Source organism: Lolium perenne, chromosome 7 (genome assembly GCF_019359855.2).
Source record: "Lolium perenne isolate Kyuss_39 chromosome 7, Kyuss_2.0, whole genome shotgun sequence".
NCBI lineage: Eukaryota > Viridiplantae > Streptophyta > Magnoliopsida > Poales > Poaceae > Lolium > Lolium perenne.
In genome coordinates this window covers 289,999,673-290,023,482 of record NC_067250.2, presented here as the reverse complement: position 1 = coordinate 290,023,482, position 23,810 = coordinate 289,999,673, and the positions used below count along the sequence as shown (strand labels likewise).

At 43.0% G+C, this 23,810-nt stretch overlaps 1 protein-coding gene across 1 annotated transcript; it reads left to right on the top strand.

Moving 5' to 3' along the window:
- The first annotated feature begins 309 nt into the window (after window positions 1-309).
- LOC127326680 (mitochondrial intermediate peptidase, mitochondrial) lies at window positions 310-21,954 on the top strand. Its single transcript, XM_051353472.2, has 17 exons — window positions 310-847; window positions 955-1,036; window positions 1,125-1,177; window positions 1,263-1,317; window positions 1,410-1,548; window positions 1,630-1,684; window positions 2,167-2,389; window positions 2,693-2,788; window positions 3,606-3,725; window positions 3,824-3,949; window positions 4,274-4,429; window positions 19,673-19,789; window positions 20,134-20,256; window positions 20,338-20,405; window positions 20,531-20,666; window positions 20,784-20,949; window positions 21,050-21,954. The coding sequence occupies exons 1-17, from the start codon at window positions 702-704 to the stop codon at window positions 21,286-21,288; spliced, it is 2,100 nt and encodes a 699-aa protein (XP_051209432.1). The 5' UTR covers window positions 310-701; the 3' UTR covers window positions 21,289-21,954.
- Window positions 21,955-23,810: the final 1,856 nt, after the last annotated feature.

The following is a 23,810-nucleotide window of genomic DNA, read 5'->3' as shown; positions in this document are numbered from 1 at the left end:
CGCAGAGACGACGGATTGGGCGCTCGGGACGGCGACGCGGAAGAGGAAGTTTCAGCGCGGGGGATTTTTCGCGCTTGGACGAGCGTTGCCGCGCGCTGTAGCGCCAGATATGCCGCTCCGGTTTGTGCAAAACGCCGCACGCTCTAAACTTTTTAGCGCGCCGCGCCGTTTACCGCGCCTGCTGGAGCGCCACGTTCACTCCCGCGCGCGATATATCGGACGTTTTTATGCCGCGTTTTTATGCCGCGCAGCCTATATAGCGCCCTTGTTGGAGATGCTCTAACCCATTTGCCGCCCCCTCTGTGCGTGGTTCGGCCAGCCGAAAGGAAACCAACCCGACCCGACCGAGCGAGACCGAAACCCTTCGCGCTCATCCCCTGACACACGGCGGCGCCGCCGCGAGAGCAGCCGCCTTCGCCGGTTCGCCCCCGCGAACTCCTCAGCCACCCCCAGAGCGCTGACGGTCGTTTCCACCAAGCGGCGGCGATTATTTCCACCTCCCACACCCCACTCCTCCCACACAAGGGCAGCCAAAGCTCCGGTGAGCAGGCAGGGCAGCGGCCACCGGGCGAGCAACCGTGTCTCAGTATACACGGACCACGCGGAGAAACCAACGGCGCCAGCGTATAGCGCCTCCTATCTCTCTCCGCTCTCCGGGGCTGGTGAACTGCTCGCCCACGCCCACGCCCACAACCACGGCGATGTTGCTGCGCGCCGCCGCCATTCGCCGGGCCGCGGTGGCCGCCTACTCCACCGCGGCGGCGAGGCCGGAGACGGGGCTGTACGGATTCGATGTGCTGCGCACGGCCAAGGGCTTCCGCCGCTTCGTCGACGAGGCCATCCAGCGGTAAGGGGGGAGAAACCCTGAACCCCTCCGAATCTCCAATACTCTGACACCCCAAACCAGCCATCGCCTGCTATTTCTCCCCCTAAACGTTTGCTCGAACGCTGTAGGTCAGACGAGCTTGTTGCCCACATCGCGCAGCTGCCGCCTTCAGCGGAGATTGTCCGCGCCATGGATGAGATCTCCAACACCGTAACTTGCTCTGCTTAGGCTACTTTTGAGCTGGCCCGTTTGATTCTATGTGGGTTTGGCTGATGTGTGTATGCATTGGTTTGGTTAGGTTTGCTCGGTCATTGATTCGGCGGAGCTGTGCAGGAACACACACCCAGATAGGTGAATGTAGCTTCTTGTGTAATTTGAGTGCTCTGGACCAATGTGCTTTCAGGTTTTATTAAGTAGATCTATCTGTCTGAACTAGGGAGTTTGTGGAAGAAGGAGATAAGGCATCGATGAGGATTTACGAGCATCTTCAGGTAAGCTTGATAGCTTGAGAGCAGAAGCGAGAGAGCCGTGTGAAATGACCATACCAGAACTATAACATTTCATTTTCTGCTATCCTTTGCAGTACCTGAATACAAATACTACTTTGTACAACGCCATACTAAAAGCTGAGAGTGAAGGTGTCCTGCTCACGGACGAAACTCGGAAGGCAGCTAATAACTTGCGTGTTGATTTTGAAAAAGGGGGGATTCATCTTCCTAAAGGTTGCCATACTCAAGTGTATTTTAAGTTGCTTCTTGTCAATTTTCACTTTTACTTAGAAACACAATGTTCTTCCACTGCAGATAAACTTGAGCGTGTTAATCAGCTGAACCTTGCAATTGCCCAGCTGGGTAGAAAGTAGGTACTCCCTCCGATTCATATTACTTGCCACTAGTATGTATGTACCTAGAACTAAAATATGGATCGGAGGGAGTACATCAATTGAACACTGGCTATTGGTAGTCTCAGTACAATTTTTGTTGTTTAACTGTCCTTGATTTTTTGCATTCCATGTACCAGTCGACTTGATTGTTTAGTAGGATTGTTTGCTGTTAAGCGTCTATAATGTTGAGTTGACACTAACTGCTCTCATGCTTCTGTTTCTCCTTATGTTTCTTTTAGCTTCGATGCCAAGTTCGTGGGCAGCTCGAAGGCTTACTAGTTTGATCTTCTAATTATCCTCTTAAATGCTTGAAAATTGTGGGATCAGAATTCCTCTGTAAATGTGTTGTAGTTTATTATGGACATCATTCTTTGTACTGTAATTTAGCCTGTTGATTTGACACTTAGATTTAGAAATTTACCTGTAACTGTTGTGCACTTTGTTATAATTGTGCCAGGTTCAATGAAAATATCATGACGAAGCCAGGTTTTGTGGATATATATCCAGCTTCACGTATTCCAAGAAGTATCCAACATAATTTCAAGGCCGTTAGCCGTTCTAGGCCTATGGGTATTGAAGAACAAAGCAATCCAATGAATACTACAAGGCAAAAGGGTCTAAGGATATTGGCAGACTCCGGAACTCTATCATCTGCACTGAGATGGGTTTCGGATGAGGAAGTATGTTCCTTTTGTTCCACTCATCAGCATTTGGAACTTTCTTACATCCAATATCTGCATGACATGAACTTACATATCCCAAATATTGTACTTATCTCTTTTTAATTTTAGCTATGCTTGGATTTTTCGTGCTACTTTATTTTACATGTTTTTTTTTAAAATATCATACTTATCTCCTTTTCATTTTTTTATTTTAACTGTTTGTATTTTTCCTCTATTATATTTTTTTTTACAAAAACAGCTATTAATGTACGCCATGACACTTATGGTAGCAGCAATCTAACTGTTCTAAATTTTCTGAAGGTCAGGAGACAGGTATTCATTGCAGGAAACTCTGAACCTCGTGAAAACATTGCTGTTCTTGATGAACTTATAGATGCTCGTGATGAGTTTGCAAAGGCAAGTGCATTTTTCCGTACTGTAGAGCATATATTTAATGGGAACATACACCTCGCTCCAATGGTTTTATAGCTTGTGTGCTAAACTTCACTTGGTGATATGCGCGCTCAATTGAAAAATTTGTAACATGGAGAAGATGAGCTTTGGTTAGGTGTTGTAGCAATCTAGAGTAGTTAATTTAGCACGAATACCTGTGTGCACTAATATCTGAGTAAACCGTTTGAAGGATATGCGATCCTCGTTCGATAGTGTCAGTCTAATAAGATGGCAGTTTGGTTGAGCGTTGGTATGGAAAGTTATTTACAAGCCGTTCTCTCAGGAGGGCTCTGAATGACCCATGTTGTCTTTGCATTTCAATTTCTAGAGTTTGATGTGACATTCGTAACTGCCTCATTTCACATAGTGAGTTCTGATGAAAGTTTTGAGTGAACGTCCCACCCTGCTCTTTTTGAAGTCAACGATGCTGCGGGATTAGTTAAATGATTTAGCATGGCTGTTGTTTGGTCGGAGCATTTGGACCCCAAAATTATCTTGTGCTATTTGAGCTTGGGTTACCAAGTATGCTTCTTTAGCTGGTCTATTTTGGATCACATATTACAAGCAGATAAAAGTTGGCCCAGTTTTTGATGCATGTAACTCCGCGTTATTTAGTTCTCTAGTTTAATCAACAGTTGAAGAACAAGAATAAGGCTTCCCCTAATATACTTTCCTAAAAATGTTCATCAAATACCATAACGTCAGTTACATTACTAAGTCTGAATATTTCTCAATTTCTTCTGCTAATCCAGGATAAACAGTTCTTTTTTCCATTTGGCAGACTATGGGTTGCAAATCATATGCTGAATTTGCTATCCGTCCTAACATGGCCGCATCTGCAGATGTGGTTATGGCATTTCTCAATGATTTGAGTGACATTGTTAGGCATAAAGCTGATGAGGTATTCAAGGGAGTGAACTTAATCTTGGCATGGATGATACAAATCATTATATCAAACTAGCAGTCTCTAGTCTCTATTCATAGAATGCTCTGATGCAGGAATTTAATACTATAAGAGATTTCAAGAGAAGAAAATGTAATCAAAAGAGCGTGGATCTTGAACCATGGGACGAGGATTACTATATTGGAATGATGAAATCATCTGCGCATAGTGTGGATCCCTCGGTATGTGCTATTTTTCTTAGAGATATACTAATGATTAAATCAATGTTAAATATACTATTTAGACCATATTCTAGTTATTTACTGTTAATTAGTTTATGTGAAGACATACTTTGCATATATAGGTTGGTAGAAGCCAATTGAAACCTATATTTGGTACTTGTAAGCTAACATGAAGAAAATGAAGTACAACATCACTAAGCAGATTGATATATTTCGTTTGAAAAGCTTAATCTTCTGTTATTCCTTCAGAGTTGGAGTTTTTATTTTGTAGTTTCCTACTTATTTTTAATATCCTTTTTTGACACTATCTTTTGTGCCTGGCAGGTTGTTGCATCATATTTTCCGTTGTCCCAGTGCATAAAGGGCTTGAATGTGCTGGTGGAATCATTATTTGGTGCCACATTTAATCAAATTCCGATGGGGGACGGAGAGTCATGGCATCCAGATGTGATCAAGCTGTCTCTTCATCACCCTGATCAGGTAATACTACTGCGATAAGAATCTGTTTAGAAGTTCACGTAAGTATTGAAATTTCTTCATCTTATCTGCTGAAAATTTGCAATAGACGTTTCTACATGCTTGAAGTTTTGTAGTTACTGTGCTAAAAATGAACAAATAACTTGCATTTCTGAAATTATGCCAAGTACATATCTGGTATGTCATTGTTGTGTACTAAAGTTAGGGAGAGGCTCTAACCCCAGGGGCAAGATAGGAGAGTTGATCCTCTAATTCTTGCTTGCTTTATTCCTCATATAGGACCTCTTTATATAGAAGACTAACAATCCAATCTAAGTAACAAATCATAGATCTTATCTCTAATTGGCTTAAAGCCCAATCATATCTTTTTATTGTGGATAATCTACCTAACATAGAGATTGGGGATCTCATCCCATAACAGGGGCTGCCATGGTGGGGCCATGTACTCCCGTACGTAAAAGCCATAAGTAGGTTACCATCAATAGTCTGCCTATAATTATCAGATCCAGGCTTAGCGATGAAATTGTATCGAAGGGATGGGTCATGTCTCTGTTGTTGAGTAGCGTAAAGATCATAGAAACATTTTATAGTTTGATCTAGGAGAGGCATATAATCCCCACAAAAGAAAGGACAGGCATATCAGAAATCTGTTGCCATGTTAGTTCTTTCACCTATGGCATAAATTGGATAAGATAGCATAAAATTTGATGCTGATCTGAGCAGAAATGATTTGAAAGCTATTAGGCGCTGACCTATAGTGTTTCTTAATGAAATATGTATCACACTGGATGTAACATCCCAAATTTCAAAACAAAGCAAAAAGGAATTTACTTTTTCCAAAAATGAGAACCAACAAAAACTTTTCTGAATTAGATTGCTATGCTTAGGGCTCCACCATACTGCTTGTGCTTCTACCCTGCTGAGTGTTGTTATGCTTAGGGATAAACTCTGAAACCCTAGAGTGATCAAGTAAAGATCACAAACCAAATAAAAACAAAAAGAGAAAGAAATCAAATAAGAAGAACCCTAAGCCCTAACCTTTTCAAAACTCCTTTGATCTATTTTGAGAAACCCTGAATAAAGGAAAAACTATATGTGGGCCTATAGCCCTAATATGTGAATCTGAAACCTTACCCCTTTTCTTCTGCTAAATAGTGGTGAACCTTTGCCAAAGTTACTAAACCCTCAACCTCACCCCTCTTGTCCTCAATCTTTGAAAAATAGAATAAAAAGGAAAAATCTTATTTAAGAAAAGAGGCAGATAGGCCTATGGCTCTTTTTGAGAAACTTTCCCTAGGCCTTTCTACTTGATGTAGAGAATTGGAAAACCTTCTTGAACCCTAGTTAGTGCTTTTTCAACGCAATCCAAAGTGGAACACAAGGTTTTCAAAAAGAGAGTAATAATGCCATAGAGGCATATGAGAGCAAAATATCAAATTTGTGAAATTACGGATCTTGACCCTAGACTTGAAGTTGAATGGTGGGATCACTCCTAGATGCCATTTCAACACCCAACAACATCTTTGGGTCAAGCCAAGTTCTATTAAAAATCAAATGCCACATATGCATAGAGGCATATGTGACCCCTAGCCATTTTCACAAATTCTTGTCCTATGCACTTCTACCTTTACCAAAATGGTGTGAAACCATCTCTGAACCCAATCTAACCCTAACTTGACCCTCCACCTTGCTTAAGTAAAGCAAGGGGAGCACCTTACAAGAATAAGAAGAATTGACTTGTCATCTCCTATGTGTTTTGGCCAATTTTACAAAACTTTGAGCTAGACCTCTTGGAATGGTTTCAATGGTTTGAAATTGTTTCTAAACTAATAAGAATGACATTGGAGTCAAGTCAAGTCCAATCAAATGGAGAGAAACCCAATAGTGGGATATTTCCATTTTCCTCACATACACATAGGGCCAATTTATCAACTCTTGATCTAGGCACCAACCTTGCCTCAAAATGGTTGGAACCTTTCATCCAACTTCATCTAACACCAAATAAACCTCACCCTTGTCAAAGCAAGGCCAAGAAAAATAAAAGTTTAAATAGTTAGAAATTCACAAAACCTCACATAGGGCTTATGCCATTTTTCTAAATTTTGACCCTAGCCCATTTTGGCCTTCACCATTAGTTGTATAATGATGCTAAACATTTATTACAACTTTTGGAATCCAAGAAACCCAATTCAAATCAAATTCAAACTCAATTGGGGATCACATGCAATAATGGTCAATTCTGCCATTATTACTCTGGTCACTACTTTGAGCCTCTCCATTTCAAGTTTTTCAATCTAAACTTTCCCAACTCTTTGCATGTCATCCAAGAGGACATCAAGGTGAGCAACTTTTGTAAAGACCACCCTGCCAAAATCCTTATGAATCAATTGCTAGGCTCATCCAAAGTTGGCACTTTTAATTAAGTGGAACAATCTCCCACTTAGTGAAAATTGACATATTTTGAATTTCTAAATTCCACCACCACCTCTCCTTGCCTCTGGTCATTTAGAACCAAACCAAACCCACTCTTGTCTTTTTGGTCACCCTTTTGAACTCAATCAAATTTGAGCAAATTTGGCAATTTCCAAATATGGCATAAATGCAACACTATTTGAAATAGTGTTCTACTACCCATAACCTACCCCAAACCAACCCTACATGTTTCCTTGCCCCCTCCCTGCCTCACACCACCACAGGAACCCTAGGGAAGGGCAAGACATGGCCTAGCCATGGCCATGCCAATGGCATGCCGGCCATGCCGTGCTCCCTCCTCTCTCCTTCACCTCCAGCCATGGCCCTGCTGCCATTCAGCTCCACCTCACCTCCCTCTACCTCCCTAGCCTTGCCCCTGTCAAGATGAACGACGACAGCGGCCGAAACCCATGCGCCCAGATCAGCCCAGGACCATGCCGACCACGTCGTGCGCGCGCCCGTGGACACGCCCTGGCCACGTGCGACGCCGACGAACGCCGCCTTCCCGGACCCCGGCTACGCGTCGAGCATCACCGCCGCACCCCGAACCCGCACGACACGGTCCCGTGTCCTCGCGGCCGCCGCCGTCGACACCGTCGACATTTTCCGCGGGACGCCGCCGCGGACGCGGGAAGCAATGCGTCGCCGTCCGACACCGCCCGACCCCGCTGTCACCTCCAGGAGAACCGCTGGACTTGCCGAACACCGCCACGTCGTTGCCCGGCCCTCTAGCCCGCCGGAACCGCCGCTCATTCGCCGCTCGCCGCACACCCTCACGGCCAACTCGCCCCTATAAAAGGAGCCGTCCCCGCGCCTTCACCTTCACAGCAAATCCACTCCTCTCCTCCCTCTGAATCTCCTCCGCCCCTCTCCATCGCACATCGCCGCCACTAGCCAGCCAATTGCTCGCCGGAGACCCGCAAGCTGCCGCAGACGCCGCCGCCGATTAGAGCCCTCCCCGGAGACGCCACTGCTACCAGGAGGACCGCCGTCCTCGACAACGTCGCTGCGCACCTCGCCGTCGACCGCCGGAGCTCCGACGACCGCTCCGACCCCCTACCTCCGCCGTGCCCGCGTCTGCCTCTCGTCGACGACGACGACGATCCACAGCCGCCCGATCTGCATCTAATCCAACCGCCCACCTTCTCCCGTACCGATTCGGTAAGCCACCGTCACTGACGCGCGGGCCCCTTTGTCAGCTGGCCCGAAACGTTACCGGGCTGGCTTGGGCCAGGTTTAAATCTTTCAGCCCATTCTGCTTTCCCGCCAAATTGACTAGTTCAAATTGGTTTTAAACTTTTTCAAATAATTGTAATACTGCCTCCACTTTGAAATTCAACCATTTCAAATTGGCTAAACCAAATCTAGTAAATTTTATACCGTTGGAAAGCTTAGGAAAATATCTACCCAATGCCACTGGCCTCATGGTCAATCTCTTTGTAGAATTAATCTGGCAAAAATAACAAGTCAGAGACTTTTCTGCCTTAGAATAATTCTTAAAAATCAACCAAAATAGCTATTGAGTCAATTCCAACTCCTTTAGCTCACTTTTGACTTGTACTAATTGTTTATGAAATAAAATGGTGTGGTCACTTTGCATGATCATGCCCTAGTTTAAGAAATGTGCAATATGGCTAGTTTAACTAGTTGATATTGTCCAAAATTATTAAGTAATTCATATGAAGTCTTATACTTCATTTAAATCTTGTCTCAAAGGAATTCATGTGATGTTTGGACCCCTGGCCAAAATCACCTATATGAATTACTAAGAGATTTAAATCATAGGTAGTGTTATTAAATGGTATGAGGTATTTTACCTCATTTAAATCTATTTCCCACTTCATGATGATGAATGGTTGACTTGGGTCAACCTGATTTCATGCATGAAAGTTGGAGAAATTAAATCTTAAGAAGTTTTCAGTAAGAGAAAGGTATTTCTCAAACACTAGATGGAAACTATCACTTACATGTAAGGAGAGGAAATTATTTTCCTCAAGCCACACAACCAATGCACTCTAAGTGTAGTATTGGTATAAGTACAAGCAATGTTAGAATAGCCAATGAATTGTTGAGGATGTGAAATCACCTCAATGGTAGTTGTTAACCTAGTTACAACTATGTGTTAAATCTTATGAGAGGCTTTCCCTCTCATTTAAATCTTGTTCTCAAGTATTTCAACATGAGGTATGGACCATGGTCTATATAATCTTATGTTGAGTATTTGGTGACATTAAATCACTACCAGGTTAGTATTAAATTGTATGAGGTATGGAACCTCATTTAAATCATTTTCTTAAATGATGAGTATGAAGAGGTTGACTTTAGTCAACCTAGGTCATATTTTGTTCATAAGAGAAATTAAATCTTAATAAGATATGAGAGGAAAGTATTTCTCTAAGTAATTAAAAGTAACACATAAGTTAGTATGAGAGGAAATTATTTTCTTAAATAGGAAGAACACCTCCACCCACTTAATAGTAGTGTGAGATGCTAGTTAAGTTGTGTGAATCATGTGTGTTCTTAGTGTAGTCTGTAAGTTTGGTAGAATGATTGTGTATCCCGTATTCGTATTTTAGACGCTAGTACCGGAGACCATCAGGAAGGGGAGGACTTCTACAACAAGGAGAAAGGAGAAGAGAACTTGGACCCTCACTCCAACCAAGGCAAGCTGATAGTATTGCAAGTTATTACCAACGCAAGCTAGCACTGATAGAAATTACCTTTGCAAGGTGATATTGTTTGCAAGCTAAGATATTGTTTGCAAACTAATATTCTTGCAAGGTGCAACGCCCCTTGGGGCAAGGCACCATGTTTCTTACCTTTTATTATATGAACCCATCCTAAGTTTTGATTTTACAAATTCTTCCTTGTTTTCTAGATGGGTTACTTTTATAGTTAACTTTGGTCAAAGTACAAGTTGGTGATTAAAGTAGTAAAGTTAGCAAGCTACCACCAATGCAAGCTAGCTTGAGGCAAACCATTTTGGTTGCAAGATAATAATCTTGCAACTTGCTAAGCTCTCTATGAGCAAAGCCTTCCCCTATTTTACTTTAGGCTTATGATCTTAATTTCCAGTTTGTACTTACAAACTCTATTTACCTTTGTTTTAGCAAAGTACTTTTTGATTCATGATTCACTTGGCTAGTATTGGACTAGTACAAGAGTATCAAACTTAGCCTAGAAACAAACCAAATACTTAGCATCCCTCTTGCATAGATGCTAGTGCTGATTTGAAAGTGGCTACTCCATGTGGGAGACTGGGAACTGAAATGATTTCGAAAACCTTGGAATGACGAGTCATTCTATTGAGAGATCTTTAAAGGAGTTTCGAAACCTTGGGATGAAGATGCATTCCATTGAATGATTCCTTTTGAAGGTGAATATGGCTGGTGAATGACTTGGTGAATGTTTCAAAAATACTGATGGTTGGGTTCGGATGCGATACCATTCCAATTTTACCGTACCCCCACAATACCCGAACTGGTAGGGCTTAACCGGAAGTTTGTGTGTCTTAGTATGGGTTCCCTCTAAACAAGCGTCATCGGGGTTAGGCCGAAAGTCGCCTCTACCACAAAAGAAACGATACGATATGATGCGAAATGAGGTGAATGTCCGGCCCAAGCCTGTGCGATTCCTGTGGTTGACGGTTGGTCTTCACCGGGAGGCCAAGCTCATGGGGAGAGGTGCCTATACTAGGGTATGTAAATGAAAGGTTATGATTGGTAGTTCGCGTCTGCGTACGATAAATCGAGGCCGATTACCTGACGAGCTATTGCAATTGTTGTGGCACAAGTGTACAACCTCTGCAGAGTAAACCTATTCGAATAGCCGCGTCCTCGGTTATGGACAGTTGGAAAGGCCATACTGTTCCGTCATCAGAACTTTTCAAAAACGATGAATGGTGAAGGGTGACTTATGGTTTTGAACTTGAATGGAGACTTTGACTTGGAATCACAACCTGGTTGTGGGAATGACACTAATGTTCCCACTTGAGTTAGTTAGCACATGAAGAGTGGTTTACAAAAATGTTTGTGAAATAAAATTAGCTTTATGCAAAATAAACTAGAGCTTAGTACCCCCCCCCACTAGAATTGTTAGCCCTTACATTAGTATTAGTTTGCGAGTACTTTAAAGTACTCACGGCTGTGTCCCTGGCTATTCAAATGGCCAGATTATGAAGCAGAGCAAGATGAAGAAGATGATCGCCAGGACGCCCACGACCACTAGGGCGCCTTCGGACGTCTGACGGTGGCCCGTGGACTAGAGAGTCCCTTCTACTTTACGCTTCCGCTATGAAACTATGAACTTGGTGAATGTTGATCCCTAGATCAACTCTGTGTGTAATATGGGATCGTGTGATCTCTATTTGTAAGACGACTATGGTATGTAATGAATGATGACTTATGATATTCAACTGTTATGTCTCGCAACAACAATATTCCTGGGATTGCGATGTATGGCATGACAGGCATCTGGACTTAAAAATCCGGGTGTTGACAAGTTGGTATCAGAGCCATTGTTTGACCTTAGGAGACCCTAGTTAGAATGGACGTCTGAAAAACTTAGTTTCAAAAACCAATGAAGTGAATATTTGCGAAAACTTGTTCTTACCCTTACCTTTGAGACTCTTTGCCAAAAATGAGAAAGACATACTCTACTTTCTTGCAAGCCTACATAAAAATGTGCACACTTGACTACTTCTCTAATTTACTCCTCTTTGCTCACAGATGACGTACCAATGGGAGTCTTACCAGCTTGGTCCTGAAGGCGACCTCAAGTTCGAAAAAGAGTTGAAGCAACTAGTGGATTATCTAGGACACCCATACCCCAAGTTCTTCGGAATGCCACTCAAGGCAAAGGCAGGAGAACCGCCTCAGTGGGACGTTTCTACTGATCTACGAAGAAAGCTTGATGCCCCGGTATGGGAAACCATTTGGATTGCTGTAACGGGAAACACTTGGAAGGAAGGACTAGCCGAAGCGATGCAAGAGGCAATTTTTCGTCTGTGTGGACAAAATAAGGACAAGATCAAGAACACTCGCTTCATCTACTACCCAAGACATGACCCCTGGGGAGAACCCATGACCATGCCCCCACCGCAACCAAGGATGAACCCCTACGAAGCACCTCAGGACTTCAGGCAGTACAAAACCTGCAGGGATTTGGACAACGCCCTCGCCTCACGCCAAGCACCTCAACCGTGAAGAAGAAGAGTCCACCCGAGAGAATAGTATCACTCCAGCACTTAAGTAGGTGTGAGTGTATCAGGATCCCCTTGTATCGTAGAACGAATGAATGGTTCTTCAAACCAACGGTGTGTTAGGTTTGTAATGTGTGATGTTTGGTATGAATGAAAAAGTGTTGCTGGTTTTTACCCCCTCAACACTCCTCAAGTTTTCAAGTTTTCAATTATTGAATTTTAACTCAAACAAACCATAGAAGTTTCCCTCTTACCTTATTATCTACTTCGATGTTCAGATGGCCCCTCCTACCCGCAACAACTCCCGTGCCCAAGCCAAGCAGATACACCCTGAGCACGCCAAGATGGCTGACACCATCAACATCCTTGCAATGGAGCGCAAGGCACTTCGCCATCAGCAAGCCAAGAAGGACTACCTCATTGCCCGCCTCCGCGTGAAGATAGCATCCTTAGAACGGCTCATCCCAGTACCCCACCATACCCCTAGAGCCAAGTCCAATGTGACCTGCTACGCATGTGGTGTTACTGGTCATTATTCTAACAAGTGCCCGATGAAAGCCGCCAACAAAGCCTCAAGGACTGGAAGCAATGCTGTACCCATCGCACAAACAAACAAGTCAACGGTAACCTGCTATGAATGTGGAACTGTGGGTCATTTCTCCAATGAATGCCGCAAGAAGCTTGCCAAGATCGCCGCCAACCCCGCTGCGTCTGTACAGCAGCAGCACCATATCGCAACCAGAAGGAAGTTTGCTCCAAACTACCCGAACAACCGCACCGGTCGCTACTACCACCTGAAGGCCACCGAAACACAAGAAACCTCTCAGAACATGACAAGTATGTTCCCTGCTAAGTCCTATCACCAATCTCTCTTAGGAACCTAACTCCTCTTAAAATCTCGGGACGAGATTTGTTTAAGGGGGAAGGGTTTGTAACATCCCAAATTTCAAAACAAAGCAAAAAGGAATTTACTTTTTCCAAAAATGAGAACCAACAAAAACTTTTCTGAATTAGATTGCTATGCTTAGGGCTCCACCATACTGCTTGTGCTTCTACCCTGCTGAGTGTTGTTATGCTTAGGGATAAACTCTGAAACCCTAGAGTGATCAAGTAAAGATCACAAACCAAATAAAAACAAAAAGAGAAAGAAATCAAATAAGAAGAACCCTAAGCCCTAACCTTTTCAAAACTCCTTTGATCTATTTTGAGAAACCCTGAATAAAGGAAAAACTATATGTGGGCCTATAGCCCTAATATGTGAATCTGAAACCTTACCCCTTTTCTTCTGCTAAATAGTGGTGAACCTTTGCCAAAGTTACTAAACCCTCAACCTCACCCCTCTTGTCCTCAATCTTTGAAAAATAGAATAAAAAGGAAAAATCTTATTTAAGAAAAGAGGCAGATAGGCCTATGGCTCTTTTTGAGAAACTTTCCCTAGGCCTTTCTACTTGATGTAGAGAATTGGAAAACCTTCTTGAACCCTAGTTAGTGCTTTTTCAACGCAATCCAAAGTGGAACACAAGGTTTTCAAAAAGAGAGTAATAATGCCATAGAGGCATATGAGAGCAAAATATCAAATTTGTGAAATTACGGATCTTGACCCTAGACTTGAAGTTGAATGGTGGGATCACTCCTAGATGCCATTTCAACACCCAACAACATCTTTGGGTCAAGCCAAGTTCTATTAAAAATCAAATGCCACATATGCATAGAGGCATATGTGACCCCTAGCCATTTTCACAAATTCTTGTCCTATGCACTTCTACCTTTACCAAAATGGTGTGAAACCATCTCTGAACCCAATCTAACCCTAACTTGACCCTCCACCTTGCTTAAGTAAAGCAAGGGGAGCACCTTACAAGAATAAGAAGAATTGACTTGTCATCTCCTATGTGTTTTGGCCAATTTTACAAAACTTTGAGCTAGACCTCTTGGAATGGTTTCAATGGTTTGAAATTGTTTCTAAACTAATAAGAATGACATTGGAGTCAAGTCAAGTCCAATCAAATGGAGAGAAACCCAATAGTGGGATATTTCCATTTTCCTCACATACACATAGGGCCAATTTATCAACTCTTGATCTAGGCACCAACCTTGCCTCAAAATGGTTGGAACCTTTCATCCAACTTCATCTAACACCAAATAAACCTCACCCTTGTCAAAGCAAGGCCAAGAAAAATAAAAGTTTAAATAGTTAGAAATTCACAAAACCTCACATAGGGCTTATGCCATTTTTCTAAATTTTGACCCTAGCCCATTTTGGCCTTCACCATTAGTTGTATAATGATGCTAAACATTTATTACAACTTTTGGAATCCAAGAAACCCAATTCAAATCAAATTCAAACTCAATTGGGGATCACATGCAATAATGGTCAATTCTGCCATTATTACTCTGGTCACTACTTTGAGCCTCTCCATTTCAAGTTTTTCAATCTAAACTTTCCCAACTCTTTGCATGTCATCCAAGAGGACATCAAGGTGAGCAACTTTTGTAAAGACCACCCTGCCAAAATCCTTATGAATCAATTGCTAGGCTCATCCAAAGTTGGCACTTTTAATTAAGTGGAACAATCTCCCACTTAGTGAAAATTGACATATTTTGAATTTCTAAATTCCACCACCACCTCTCCTTGCCTCTGGTCATTTAGAACCAAACCAAACCCACTCTTGTCTTTTTGGTCACCCTTTTGAACTCAATCAAATTTGAGCAAATTTGGCAATTTCCAAATATGGCATAAATGCAACACTATTTGAAATAGTGTTCTACTACCCATAACCTACCCCAAACCAACCCTACATGTTTCCTTGCCCCCTCCCTGCCTCACACCACCACAGGAACCCTAGGGAAGGGCAAGACATGGCCTAGCCATGGCCATGCCAATGGCATGCCGGCCATGCCGTGCTCCTCCTCTCTCCTTCACCTCCACCATGGCCCCGCGCCATTCAGCTCCACCTCACCTCCCTCTACCTCCCTAGCCTTGCCCTGTCAAGATGAACGACGACACGGCCGAAACCCATGCGCCAGATCAGCCCAGGACCATGCCGACCACGTCGTGCGCGCGCCCGTGGACACGCCCGGCCACGTGCGACGCCGACGAACGCCGCCTTCCCGGACCCTCGGCTACGCGTCGAGCATCACCGCCGCACCCCGAACCCGCTCGACACGGTCCCGTGTCCTCGCGCTGTCGCCGCCGTCGACACCGTCGACATTTTCCCGCGGACGCCGCCGCGGACGCGGGCAATGCGTCGCCGTCCGACACCGCCCGACTCCCGCTGTCACCTCCAGGAGAACCGCCTGGACTTGCCGAACACCGCCACGTCGTTGCCCGGCCCTCTAGCCCGCCGGAACCGCCGCCATTGTCGCCGCTCGCCGCACACCCTCACGGCCAACTCGCCCCTATAAAAGGAGCCGTCCCCGCGCCTTCACCTTCACAAAGAATCCACTCCTCTCCTCCTCTCGAATCTCCTCCGCCCCTCTCCATCGCACATCGCCGCCACTAGCCGCCCAATTGCTCGCCGGAGACCCGCAAGTCGCCGCAGACGCCGCCGCCGATTAGAGCCCTCCCCGAGACGCCATCGCTACCAGGAGGACCGCCGTCCTCGACAACGTCGGCTGCGCACCTCGCCGTCGACCGCCGGAGCTCCGACGACCGCTCCGACCCCCTACCTCCGCCGTGCCCGCGTCGCCTCTCGTCGACGACGACGACGATCCACACCGCCCGATTCGCATCTAATCCAACCGCCCACCTTCTCCCGTACCGATTCGGTAAGCCACCACATCGACGCGCGGGCCCCTTTGTCAGCTGGCCCGAAACGTTACCGGGCTGGCTTGGGCCAGGTTTAAATCTTTCAGCCCATTCTGCTTTCCCGCCAGCCCAGCTAGTTCAAATTGGTTTTAAACTTTTTCAAATAATTGTAATACTGCCTCCACTTTGAAATTCAACCATTTCAAATTGGCTAAACCAAATCTAGTAAATTTTATACCGTTGGAAAGCTTAGGAAAATATCTACCCAATGCCACTGGCCTCATGGTCAATCTCTTTGTAGAATTAACTGCAAAAATAACAAGTCGTAGACTTTTCTGCCTTAGAATAATTCTTAAAAATCAACCAAAATAGCTATTGAGTCAATTCCAACTCCTTTAGCTCACTTTTGACTTGTACTAATTGTTTATGAAATAAAATGGTGTGGTCACTTTGCATGATCATGCCCTAGTTTAAGAAATGTGCAATATGGCTAGTTTAACTAGTTGATATTGTCCAAAATTATTAAGTAATTCATATGAAGTCTTATACTTCATTTAAATCTTGTCTCAAAGGAATTCATGTGATGTTTGGACCCCTGGCCAAAATCACCTATATGAATTACTAAGAGATTTAAATCATAGGTAGTGTTATTAAATGGTATGAGGTATTTTACCTCATTTAAATCTATTTCCCACTTCATGATGATGAATGGTTGACTTGGGTCAACCTGATTTCATGCATGAAAGTTGGAGAAATTAAATCTTAAGAAGTTTTCAGTAAGAGAAAGGTATTTCTCAAACACTAGATGGAAACTATCACTTACATGTAAGGAGAGGAAATTATTTTCCTCAAGCCACACAACCAATGCACTCTAAGTGTAGTATTGGTATAAGTACAAGCAATGTTAGAATAGCCAATGAATTGTTGAGGATGTGAAATCACCTCAATGGTAGTTGTTAACCTAGTTACAACTATGTGTTAAATCTTATGAGAGGCTTTCCCTCTCATTTAAATCTTGTTCTCAAGTATTTCAACATGAGGTATGGACCATGGTCTATATAATCTTATGTTGAGTATTTGGTGACATTAAATCACTACCAGGTTAGTATTAAATTGTATGAGGTATGGAACCTCATTTAAATCATTTTCTTAAATGATGAGTATGAAGAGGTTGACTTTAGTCAACCTAGGTCATATTTTGTTCATAAGAGAAATTAAATCTTAATAAGATATGAGAGGAAAGTATTTCTCTAAGTAATTAAAAGTAACACATAAGTTAGTATGAGAGGAAATTATTTTCTTAAATAGGAAGAACACCTCCACCCACTTAATAGTAGTGTGAGATGCTAGTTAAGTTGTGTGAATCATGTGTGTTCTTAGTGTAGTCTGTAAGTTTGGTAGAATGATTGTGTATCCCGTATTCGTATTTTAGACGCTAGTACCGGAGACCATCAGGAAGGGGAGGACTTCTACAACAAGGAGAAAGGAGAAGAGAACTTGGACCCTCACTCCAACCAAGGCAAGCTGATAGTATTGCAAGTTATTACCAACGCAAGCTAGCACTGATAGAAATTACCTTTGCAAGGTGATATTGTTTGCAAGCTAAGATATTGTTTGCAAACTAATATTCTTGCAAGGTGCAACGCCCCTTGGGGCAAGGCACCATGTTTCTTACCTTTTATTATATGAACCCATCCTAAGTTTTGATTTTACAAATTCTTCCTTGTTTTCTAGATGGGTTACTTTTATAGTTAACTTTGGTCAAAGTACAAGTTGGTGATTAAAGTAGTAAAGTTAGCAAGCTACCACCAATGCAAGCTAGCTTGAGGCAAACCATTTTGGTTGCAAGATAATAATCTTGCAACTTGCTAAGCTCTCTATGAGCAAAGCCTTCCCCTATTTTACTTTAGGCTTATGATCTTAATTTCCAGTTTGTACTTACAAACTCTATTTACCTTTGTTTTAGCAAAGTACTTTTTGATTCATGATTCACTTGGCTAGTATTGGACTAGTACAAGAGTATCAAACTTAGCCTAGAAACAAACCAAATACTTAGCATCCCTCTTGCATAGATGCTAGTGCTGATTTGAAAGTGGCTACTCCATGTGGGAGACTGGGAACTGAAATGATTTCGAAAACCTTGGAATGACGAGTCATTCTATTGAGAGATCTTTAAAGGAGTTTCGAAACCTTGGGATGAAGATGCATTCCATTGAATGATTCCTTTTGAAGGTGAATATGGCTGGTGAATGACTTGGTGAATGTTTCAAAAATACTGATGGTTGGGTTCGGATGCGATACCATTCCAATTTTACCGTACCCCCACAATACCTGAATCTGGGTAGGGCTTAACTGGAAGTTTGTGTGTCTTAGTATGGGTTCCCTCTAAACAAGCGTCATCGGGGTTAGGCCGAAAGCTGCCTCTACCACAAAAGAAACGATACGATATGATGCGAAATGAGGTGAATGTCCGGCCCAAGCCTCGTGGCAGCTTCCTGTGTTGACAGCTTGGTCTTCACCGGGAGGCCAAGCTCATGGGGAGAGGTGCCTATACTAGGGTATGTAAATGAAAGGTTATGATTGGTAGTTCGCGCATCGCGTACGATAAATCGTGGCCGATTACCTGACGAGCTATTGCAATTGTTGTGGCACAAGTGTACAACCTCTGCAGAGTAAACCTATTCGAATAGCCGCGTCCTCGGTTATGGACAGTTGGAAAGGCCATACTGTTCCGTCATCAGAACTTTTCAAAAACGATGAATGGTGAAGGGTGACTTATGGTTTTGAACTTGAATGGAGACTTTGACTTGGAATCACAACCTGGTTGTGGGAATGACACTAATGTTCCCACTTGAGTTAGTTAGCACATGAAGAGTGGTTTACAAAAATGTTTGTGAAATAAAATTAGCTTTATGCAAAATAAACTAGAGCTTAGTACCCCCCCCCACTAGAATTGTTAGCCCTTACATTAGTATTAGTTTGCGAGTACTTTAAAGTACTCACGGCTGTGTCCCTGGCTATTCAAATGGCCAGATTATGAAGCAGAACAGCAGTATGAAGAAGATGATCAGCAGGACGCCCACGACAACTAGGGAGCCTTCTGACGTCAGACGTTGGCCTGTGGACTAGAGAGTCCCTTCTACTTTACGCTTCCGCTATGAAACTATGAACTTGGTGAATGTTGATCCCTAGATCAACTCTGTGTGTAATATGGGATCGTGTGATCTCTATTTGTAAGACGACTATGGTATGTAATGAATGATGACTTATGATATTCAACTGTTATGTCTCGCAACAACAATATTCCTGGGATTGCGATGTATGGCATGACAGGCATCTGGACTTAAAAATCCGGGTGTTGACACTGGAGATATCACTCCCTCTTTTTTCTGCAATGCATATATCTTACTCTTCTTTCTTGCGCCATAGTATCTAATAATGCATGTGAATTTAATTACTTTATACATGTATATCCTTATTTTATTGCTTTCCTCATTTATCATATCTTCTCTCACATGCACTTGTAACAATACCCTCACTAGTTATTCTTCACAACTTCCCAGGTACATAGAGCAATGACAGCATGGTTACTTTTCTTGTAGTTCTCTTGGATTTGTGACTTTCATGGTTTTTTTTTTTTTTTGGCTTTTCTCTTGGTTTTAGTGTTATTAGTCCTTGTGCTGTCCCCACTCAAAATATACCTTGTAAAGGATGTTGGTTACAAGTCCTATCGTGCATTGCACCCCATTGCTTGATTGCATCCTCCTAGTTTTTTTGTATATTTGCTGGCTAAAATTAACTAAAGCCAAACTTGTCTAATCAACAGGGTGATTTAGGATTTATGTATCTCGACCTTTACTCCAGAAAGGGTAAATATCCAGGGTGTGCTCATTTTGCAATCAGAGGGGGGCGACGATTATCTGACTCGGAGTACCAGCTTCCAGTATATCCTCTTAATCTCCTATTGATTATTATTTAATTTTGCAGTAAAATATGCAGACTTTTAGTGTGATCATGAAGGCATCTCCAAGAATTATGTGATTCTCCTTGATAGCTAGTATCTTATGTCTTCAGATCAAACATTTTGGAATTGAACTAGGTCCAAGGCTGATGCATGCCTGTTGTAGCCTTGTAGCATATTCTCATTTCCTCACCAAAACTTGAGCAGTAACTTACTCCACAGTTGATGCAACTAGATTAATATATCTGCATATTGGAAAATTAGCGTAGTTCAAATTCATACTGCTAGTTCATTGTTTGTCAATAGATCCTGCTCTTGCTTTTCAGATCATTGCATTGGTTTGCAACTTCTCAAGTTCTAGGGGATTAACCGCAAGGCTCAACCATTGGGATGTAGAAACTCTTTTCCATGAGTTTGGCCATGCCCTACATTCTCTGCTATCAAGAACGGTATTCTGCTGGTTCTTCATAATATTTAGATCATCAGGTAACTTCCGCGTATCTTACTTGGCAGCACATTGATCTTTGCAGGAATATCAACATTTCTCTGGTACGAGAGTTGCTCTTGATGTTGCAGAAACACCCTCTAACCTTTTTGAGTAAGTAGGACTTGTTACCAAAAATAGATACCAATTTGATAGTGCAGCTAATTGTGGCCTATCCAGGATAAATCTCTTCTTCGTTCAGACTCTTTGCTGATAGCTGAGTGTAATTTTCATTGCAGGTTCTATGCGTGGGACTACCGTGTCTTGAGGACATTTGCTCTAGATGAAACAACTGGTGATCCAATTCCAGAAAATCTGGTAAAGGCACTAAATGCTTCTCGGAACATGTTTCCAGCTACTGAGCTCCAGCGGCAGGTTTGCCTATATCTCTTCTTAGTTCCTTATCATTTATATTAGAACTTGGCCATTTTTTCTTTGATGACCCTCACCCTTATTTCTTGTGCCACTTTGTGTTATCGTGCCTGGCCCCAGATTTTCTATTCTATAATGGACTTAACATTGTTTGGGGAGCACACATCAAAGCCATTGGATACAATTTCCGCTGTTGCAGATTTGAAAAGAAGGCATACAAGTTGGAATTATGTAGAAGGCACTCACTGGCATACTCGGTTTTCTCATCTTATAAACTATGGTGCTGGTAGGTTTTCTAGCTATCTTCTAGTTCCATAAACTGTTTTTCCCCAGGAAGTTCCATAAACTGATGTTTTGCCACAACCTCTCATATCACACTATTGCAGGGTACTACAGCTATCTCTATGCTAGATGTTTTGCCACAACTATATGGCATGAAATATGCCAAGACGACCCATTGTCCCGCAGCACAGGTAGTGCGCTTAGGGACAAGTTCTTGCAGTATGGTGGGGCTAAGGATCCATCTGCCTTGTTGAAGGATTTTGTAGGTGATTCTGTCATTAGAAATTCTGGTGGCGGAATAATTCCTGACATTAGCTCGTTGCGTAAAGAAGTTGGTTTGTGAATCACTGAGGATGTAGACAGGGATCATTATTCTTTGACATTGAGGTTGATGAAAGGGCCAAGCCAAGAACACTAAACTAAAGGCATGGAGTGCATGTTGGGGCTTCAGGAGCTTGATCTCCTGAAACGGTGTCACAGGATGACATAAGCATCTGGAATGATTATACGGAGTACAAGATTCTTGAAGATTATACTTGATTGCAGTTTGAGGATTATAAATGTGATCTTTTCAGATATTAGATCAATTGAGTGGATCCCATGTGATTCATGATGAAAATATAAGTCAACTATGTATATGTGGATGCATGCCGTGAGGATGATCTACCAGATGTCCCATGCAATGTCTCTTGTTTTCTGACAGTCAATGTTGTTATGGGGGCGGGGAGGTGGTGTTCACACTTGAGCACATCGTCAGACACATTTCAAGGTGGACAAATGGCGCCTCCCTGCTAACTAGGTTTATACTCATTTCAACTTTTGACCTAAACTATTAGGTAGAGCTATACCAGCTTTTCATGTTTTTTTGGTTGATATATGATTGCATATTGTGAAGATTGTCAATGCTTAAGCCAGTTTGAGCTCGTTACTGAAGATGTGACTTGAGACGAACGAATGCGAAAACTTTCTCTATATATGGATATCCATGTAACATTACTATGAACTTAAATTGGTATGATCAAAATGTATATCGAGGAGCTACTTTATTGAGGGAGTGGACGCCCACAATAGTAAATGGATGCCCACATGTGCTCCGCACAAAAGCATCCATCAGGTGGTTGTTGCAACATATCCTATCAAACATTAAGAAACAACGCTCCTATTTAAGGATGAGAAGAGAGATCCCTAGTCGAGGTTGAAAAAGGAGAACCCAATTGTTGTTAGGTCACATGAGAACACACCACACCTAAATCCAATGTGTGCCTTTTGCACTTGGTCAGAACTTCTTTTCTTAGGACTTGGAAGCATCAGGATCTTAGCATCAACTGTGTGTTCTTCGGAAACTAATGTCAATGTGATCGCTAGCTAAGAATGTCTCTTCTTCGGGTTCATCATTGAACTGACACACAGTGGACGGTTCCCAATTAGACATCTCAAAGTTCCACATTCCCTTTTTATTCCATGAAGACACGTTGCCAAGTGGAGTTTTTTCTATGGCAAACTAATCAGCATGGACCCTCTCTAAACAAGAACACGCGGCAAGCCTAATCTCAGAGCACACATTCCCTAGTTAACTAGAAATCATATACTACCTACTCTCTCCGTTCATAAATAAATTACTCAATTTCATCTGGATGCTAATGTATCTAGATGCATTTTGATTATAGATATCTTCATATCTAGGATGGGAGATACGGAGTAGTACCTATTTTCCTTTTGCAGTTAGCGTTTTGAATGCGTTTGGTTCTTCGCTAAGCATGCAACCTTGCCACGGCAGCTTGGCTAGTCATTTGGTTGGCACAAACCGAGCTAGCTAGCTTCTAAGGCCATCCTGCATGGCATACGTATCTATAACTGTGATGCCATACGCATCGGATACTGGGATGGAACAGAGTCAGAGACACAAGCCAGTTCTCATGCTCCGCGCATGAGGAATTGAACTGAATCATCTCAATCGAGGTAAATCAAAGAGAGTAGGACGGCGGCCGTTGCACAAGAAAACGGCACCAAGGATGCCAGTACACTGGCCAAATCTTGAAATTGATTGAGGGGAAAATATCTTTCCTGGCAAGAATCCATAGCGATGCAAGGATTCTCCTCCCAGCCCACGGGTCACCGACGTCGTGGTATTAGACTCGCCGACAGGACGGAGGTTGGAGAACTTCCGGTGGAGGTCGTGGACGGGAGCAGAAATCCCAGGAATGGTGGAGTCGCTTGTGTGGCCACGGTAAACTGTGCATAGCATACAGCACGTCAACACACAGACAATCTTGAAGCCTAACAAATCTAGGAACGAATTTGTTTTCTCCAAGCGAATCCCTGGGACACTTCGTCCACGTTCTGATTCGAGCTGATGGCCGCAGACGGAACACGACGCGGCCCAATGACATTCAGTAAATGTCCTACTGCACCTCGTCGGCAGCTCTCATCGGCAGCTGTTGTGTCCGCACCAGCGCTGGGTGTTGCTTCGGCCGAGAGCTAGCTCGCATCTCTGATTTGATAAAATAGCATTTGTCATTTGTGTGAACCGTGAGTCCGTGATCCAAGTCTGAACACATTGGAGCAAACTCACCATGGTGGCACACTTACATGAATCAAGCATGCCTACCAAATTATGAATTTTAGTCAAGACGTGATAATATACTGTGAAGATTTGGCTGCTTGGGCCCTTTTTGCGGTTATAAGGCAACACAAATTTGGAGATATAAGAATCTATAGAGTGAACTTGAATTGATACAATCAAATCATTCATCATCGAGCTAGTTCATTGAAGGAGGGGATCCTTACAACGGTATATCAATGCACATGGCTTCTGGTGGCTGCATTGTACTGCACACAACTCTTCGTAAAAACTTCATGAAAGCA

Bases quoted from the DNA above. Each gene is read 5' to 3' on its own strand.
- LOC127326680 (XM_051353472.2), top strand. From the start codon at position 702: ATGTTGCTGCGCGCCGCCGCCATTCGCCGGGCCGCGGTGGCCGCCTAC. The intron at 2,789-3,605 runs GCAAGTGCATTT...TCCATTTGGCAG, and splicing joins CTCGTGATGAGTTTGCAAAG to ACTATGGGTTGCAAATCATA. The intron at 20,667-20,783 runs GTTTGCCTATAT...GCCTGGCCCCAG, and splicing joins CTACTGAGCTCCAGCGGCAG to ATTTTCTATTCTATAATGGA.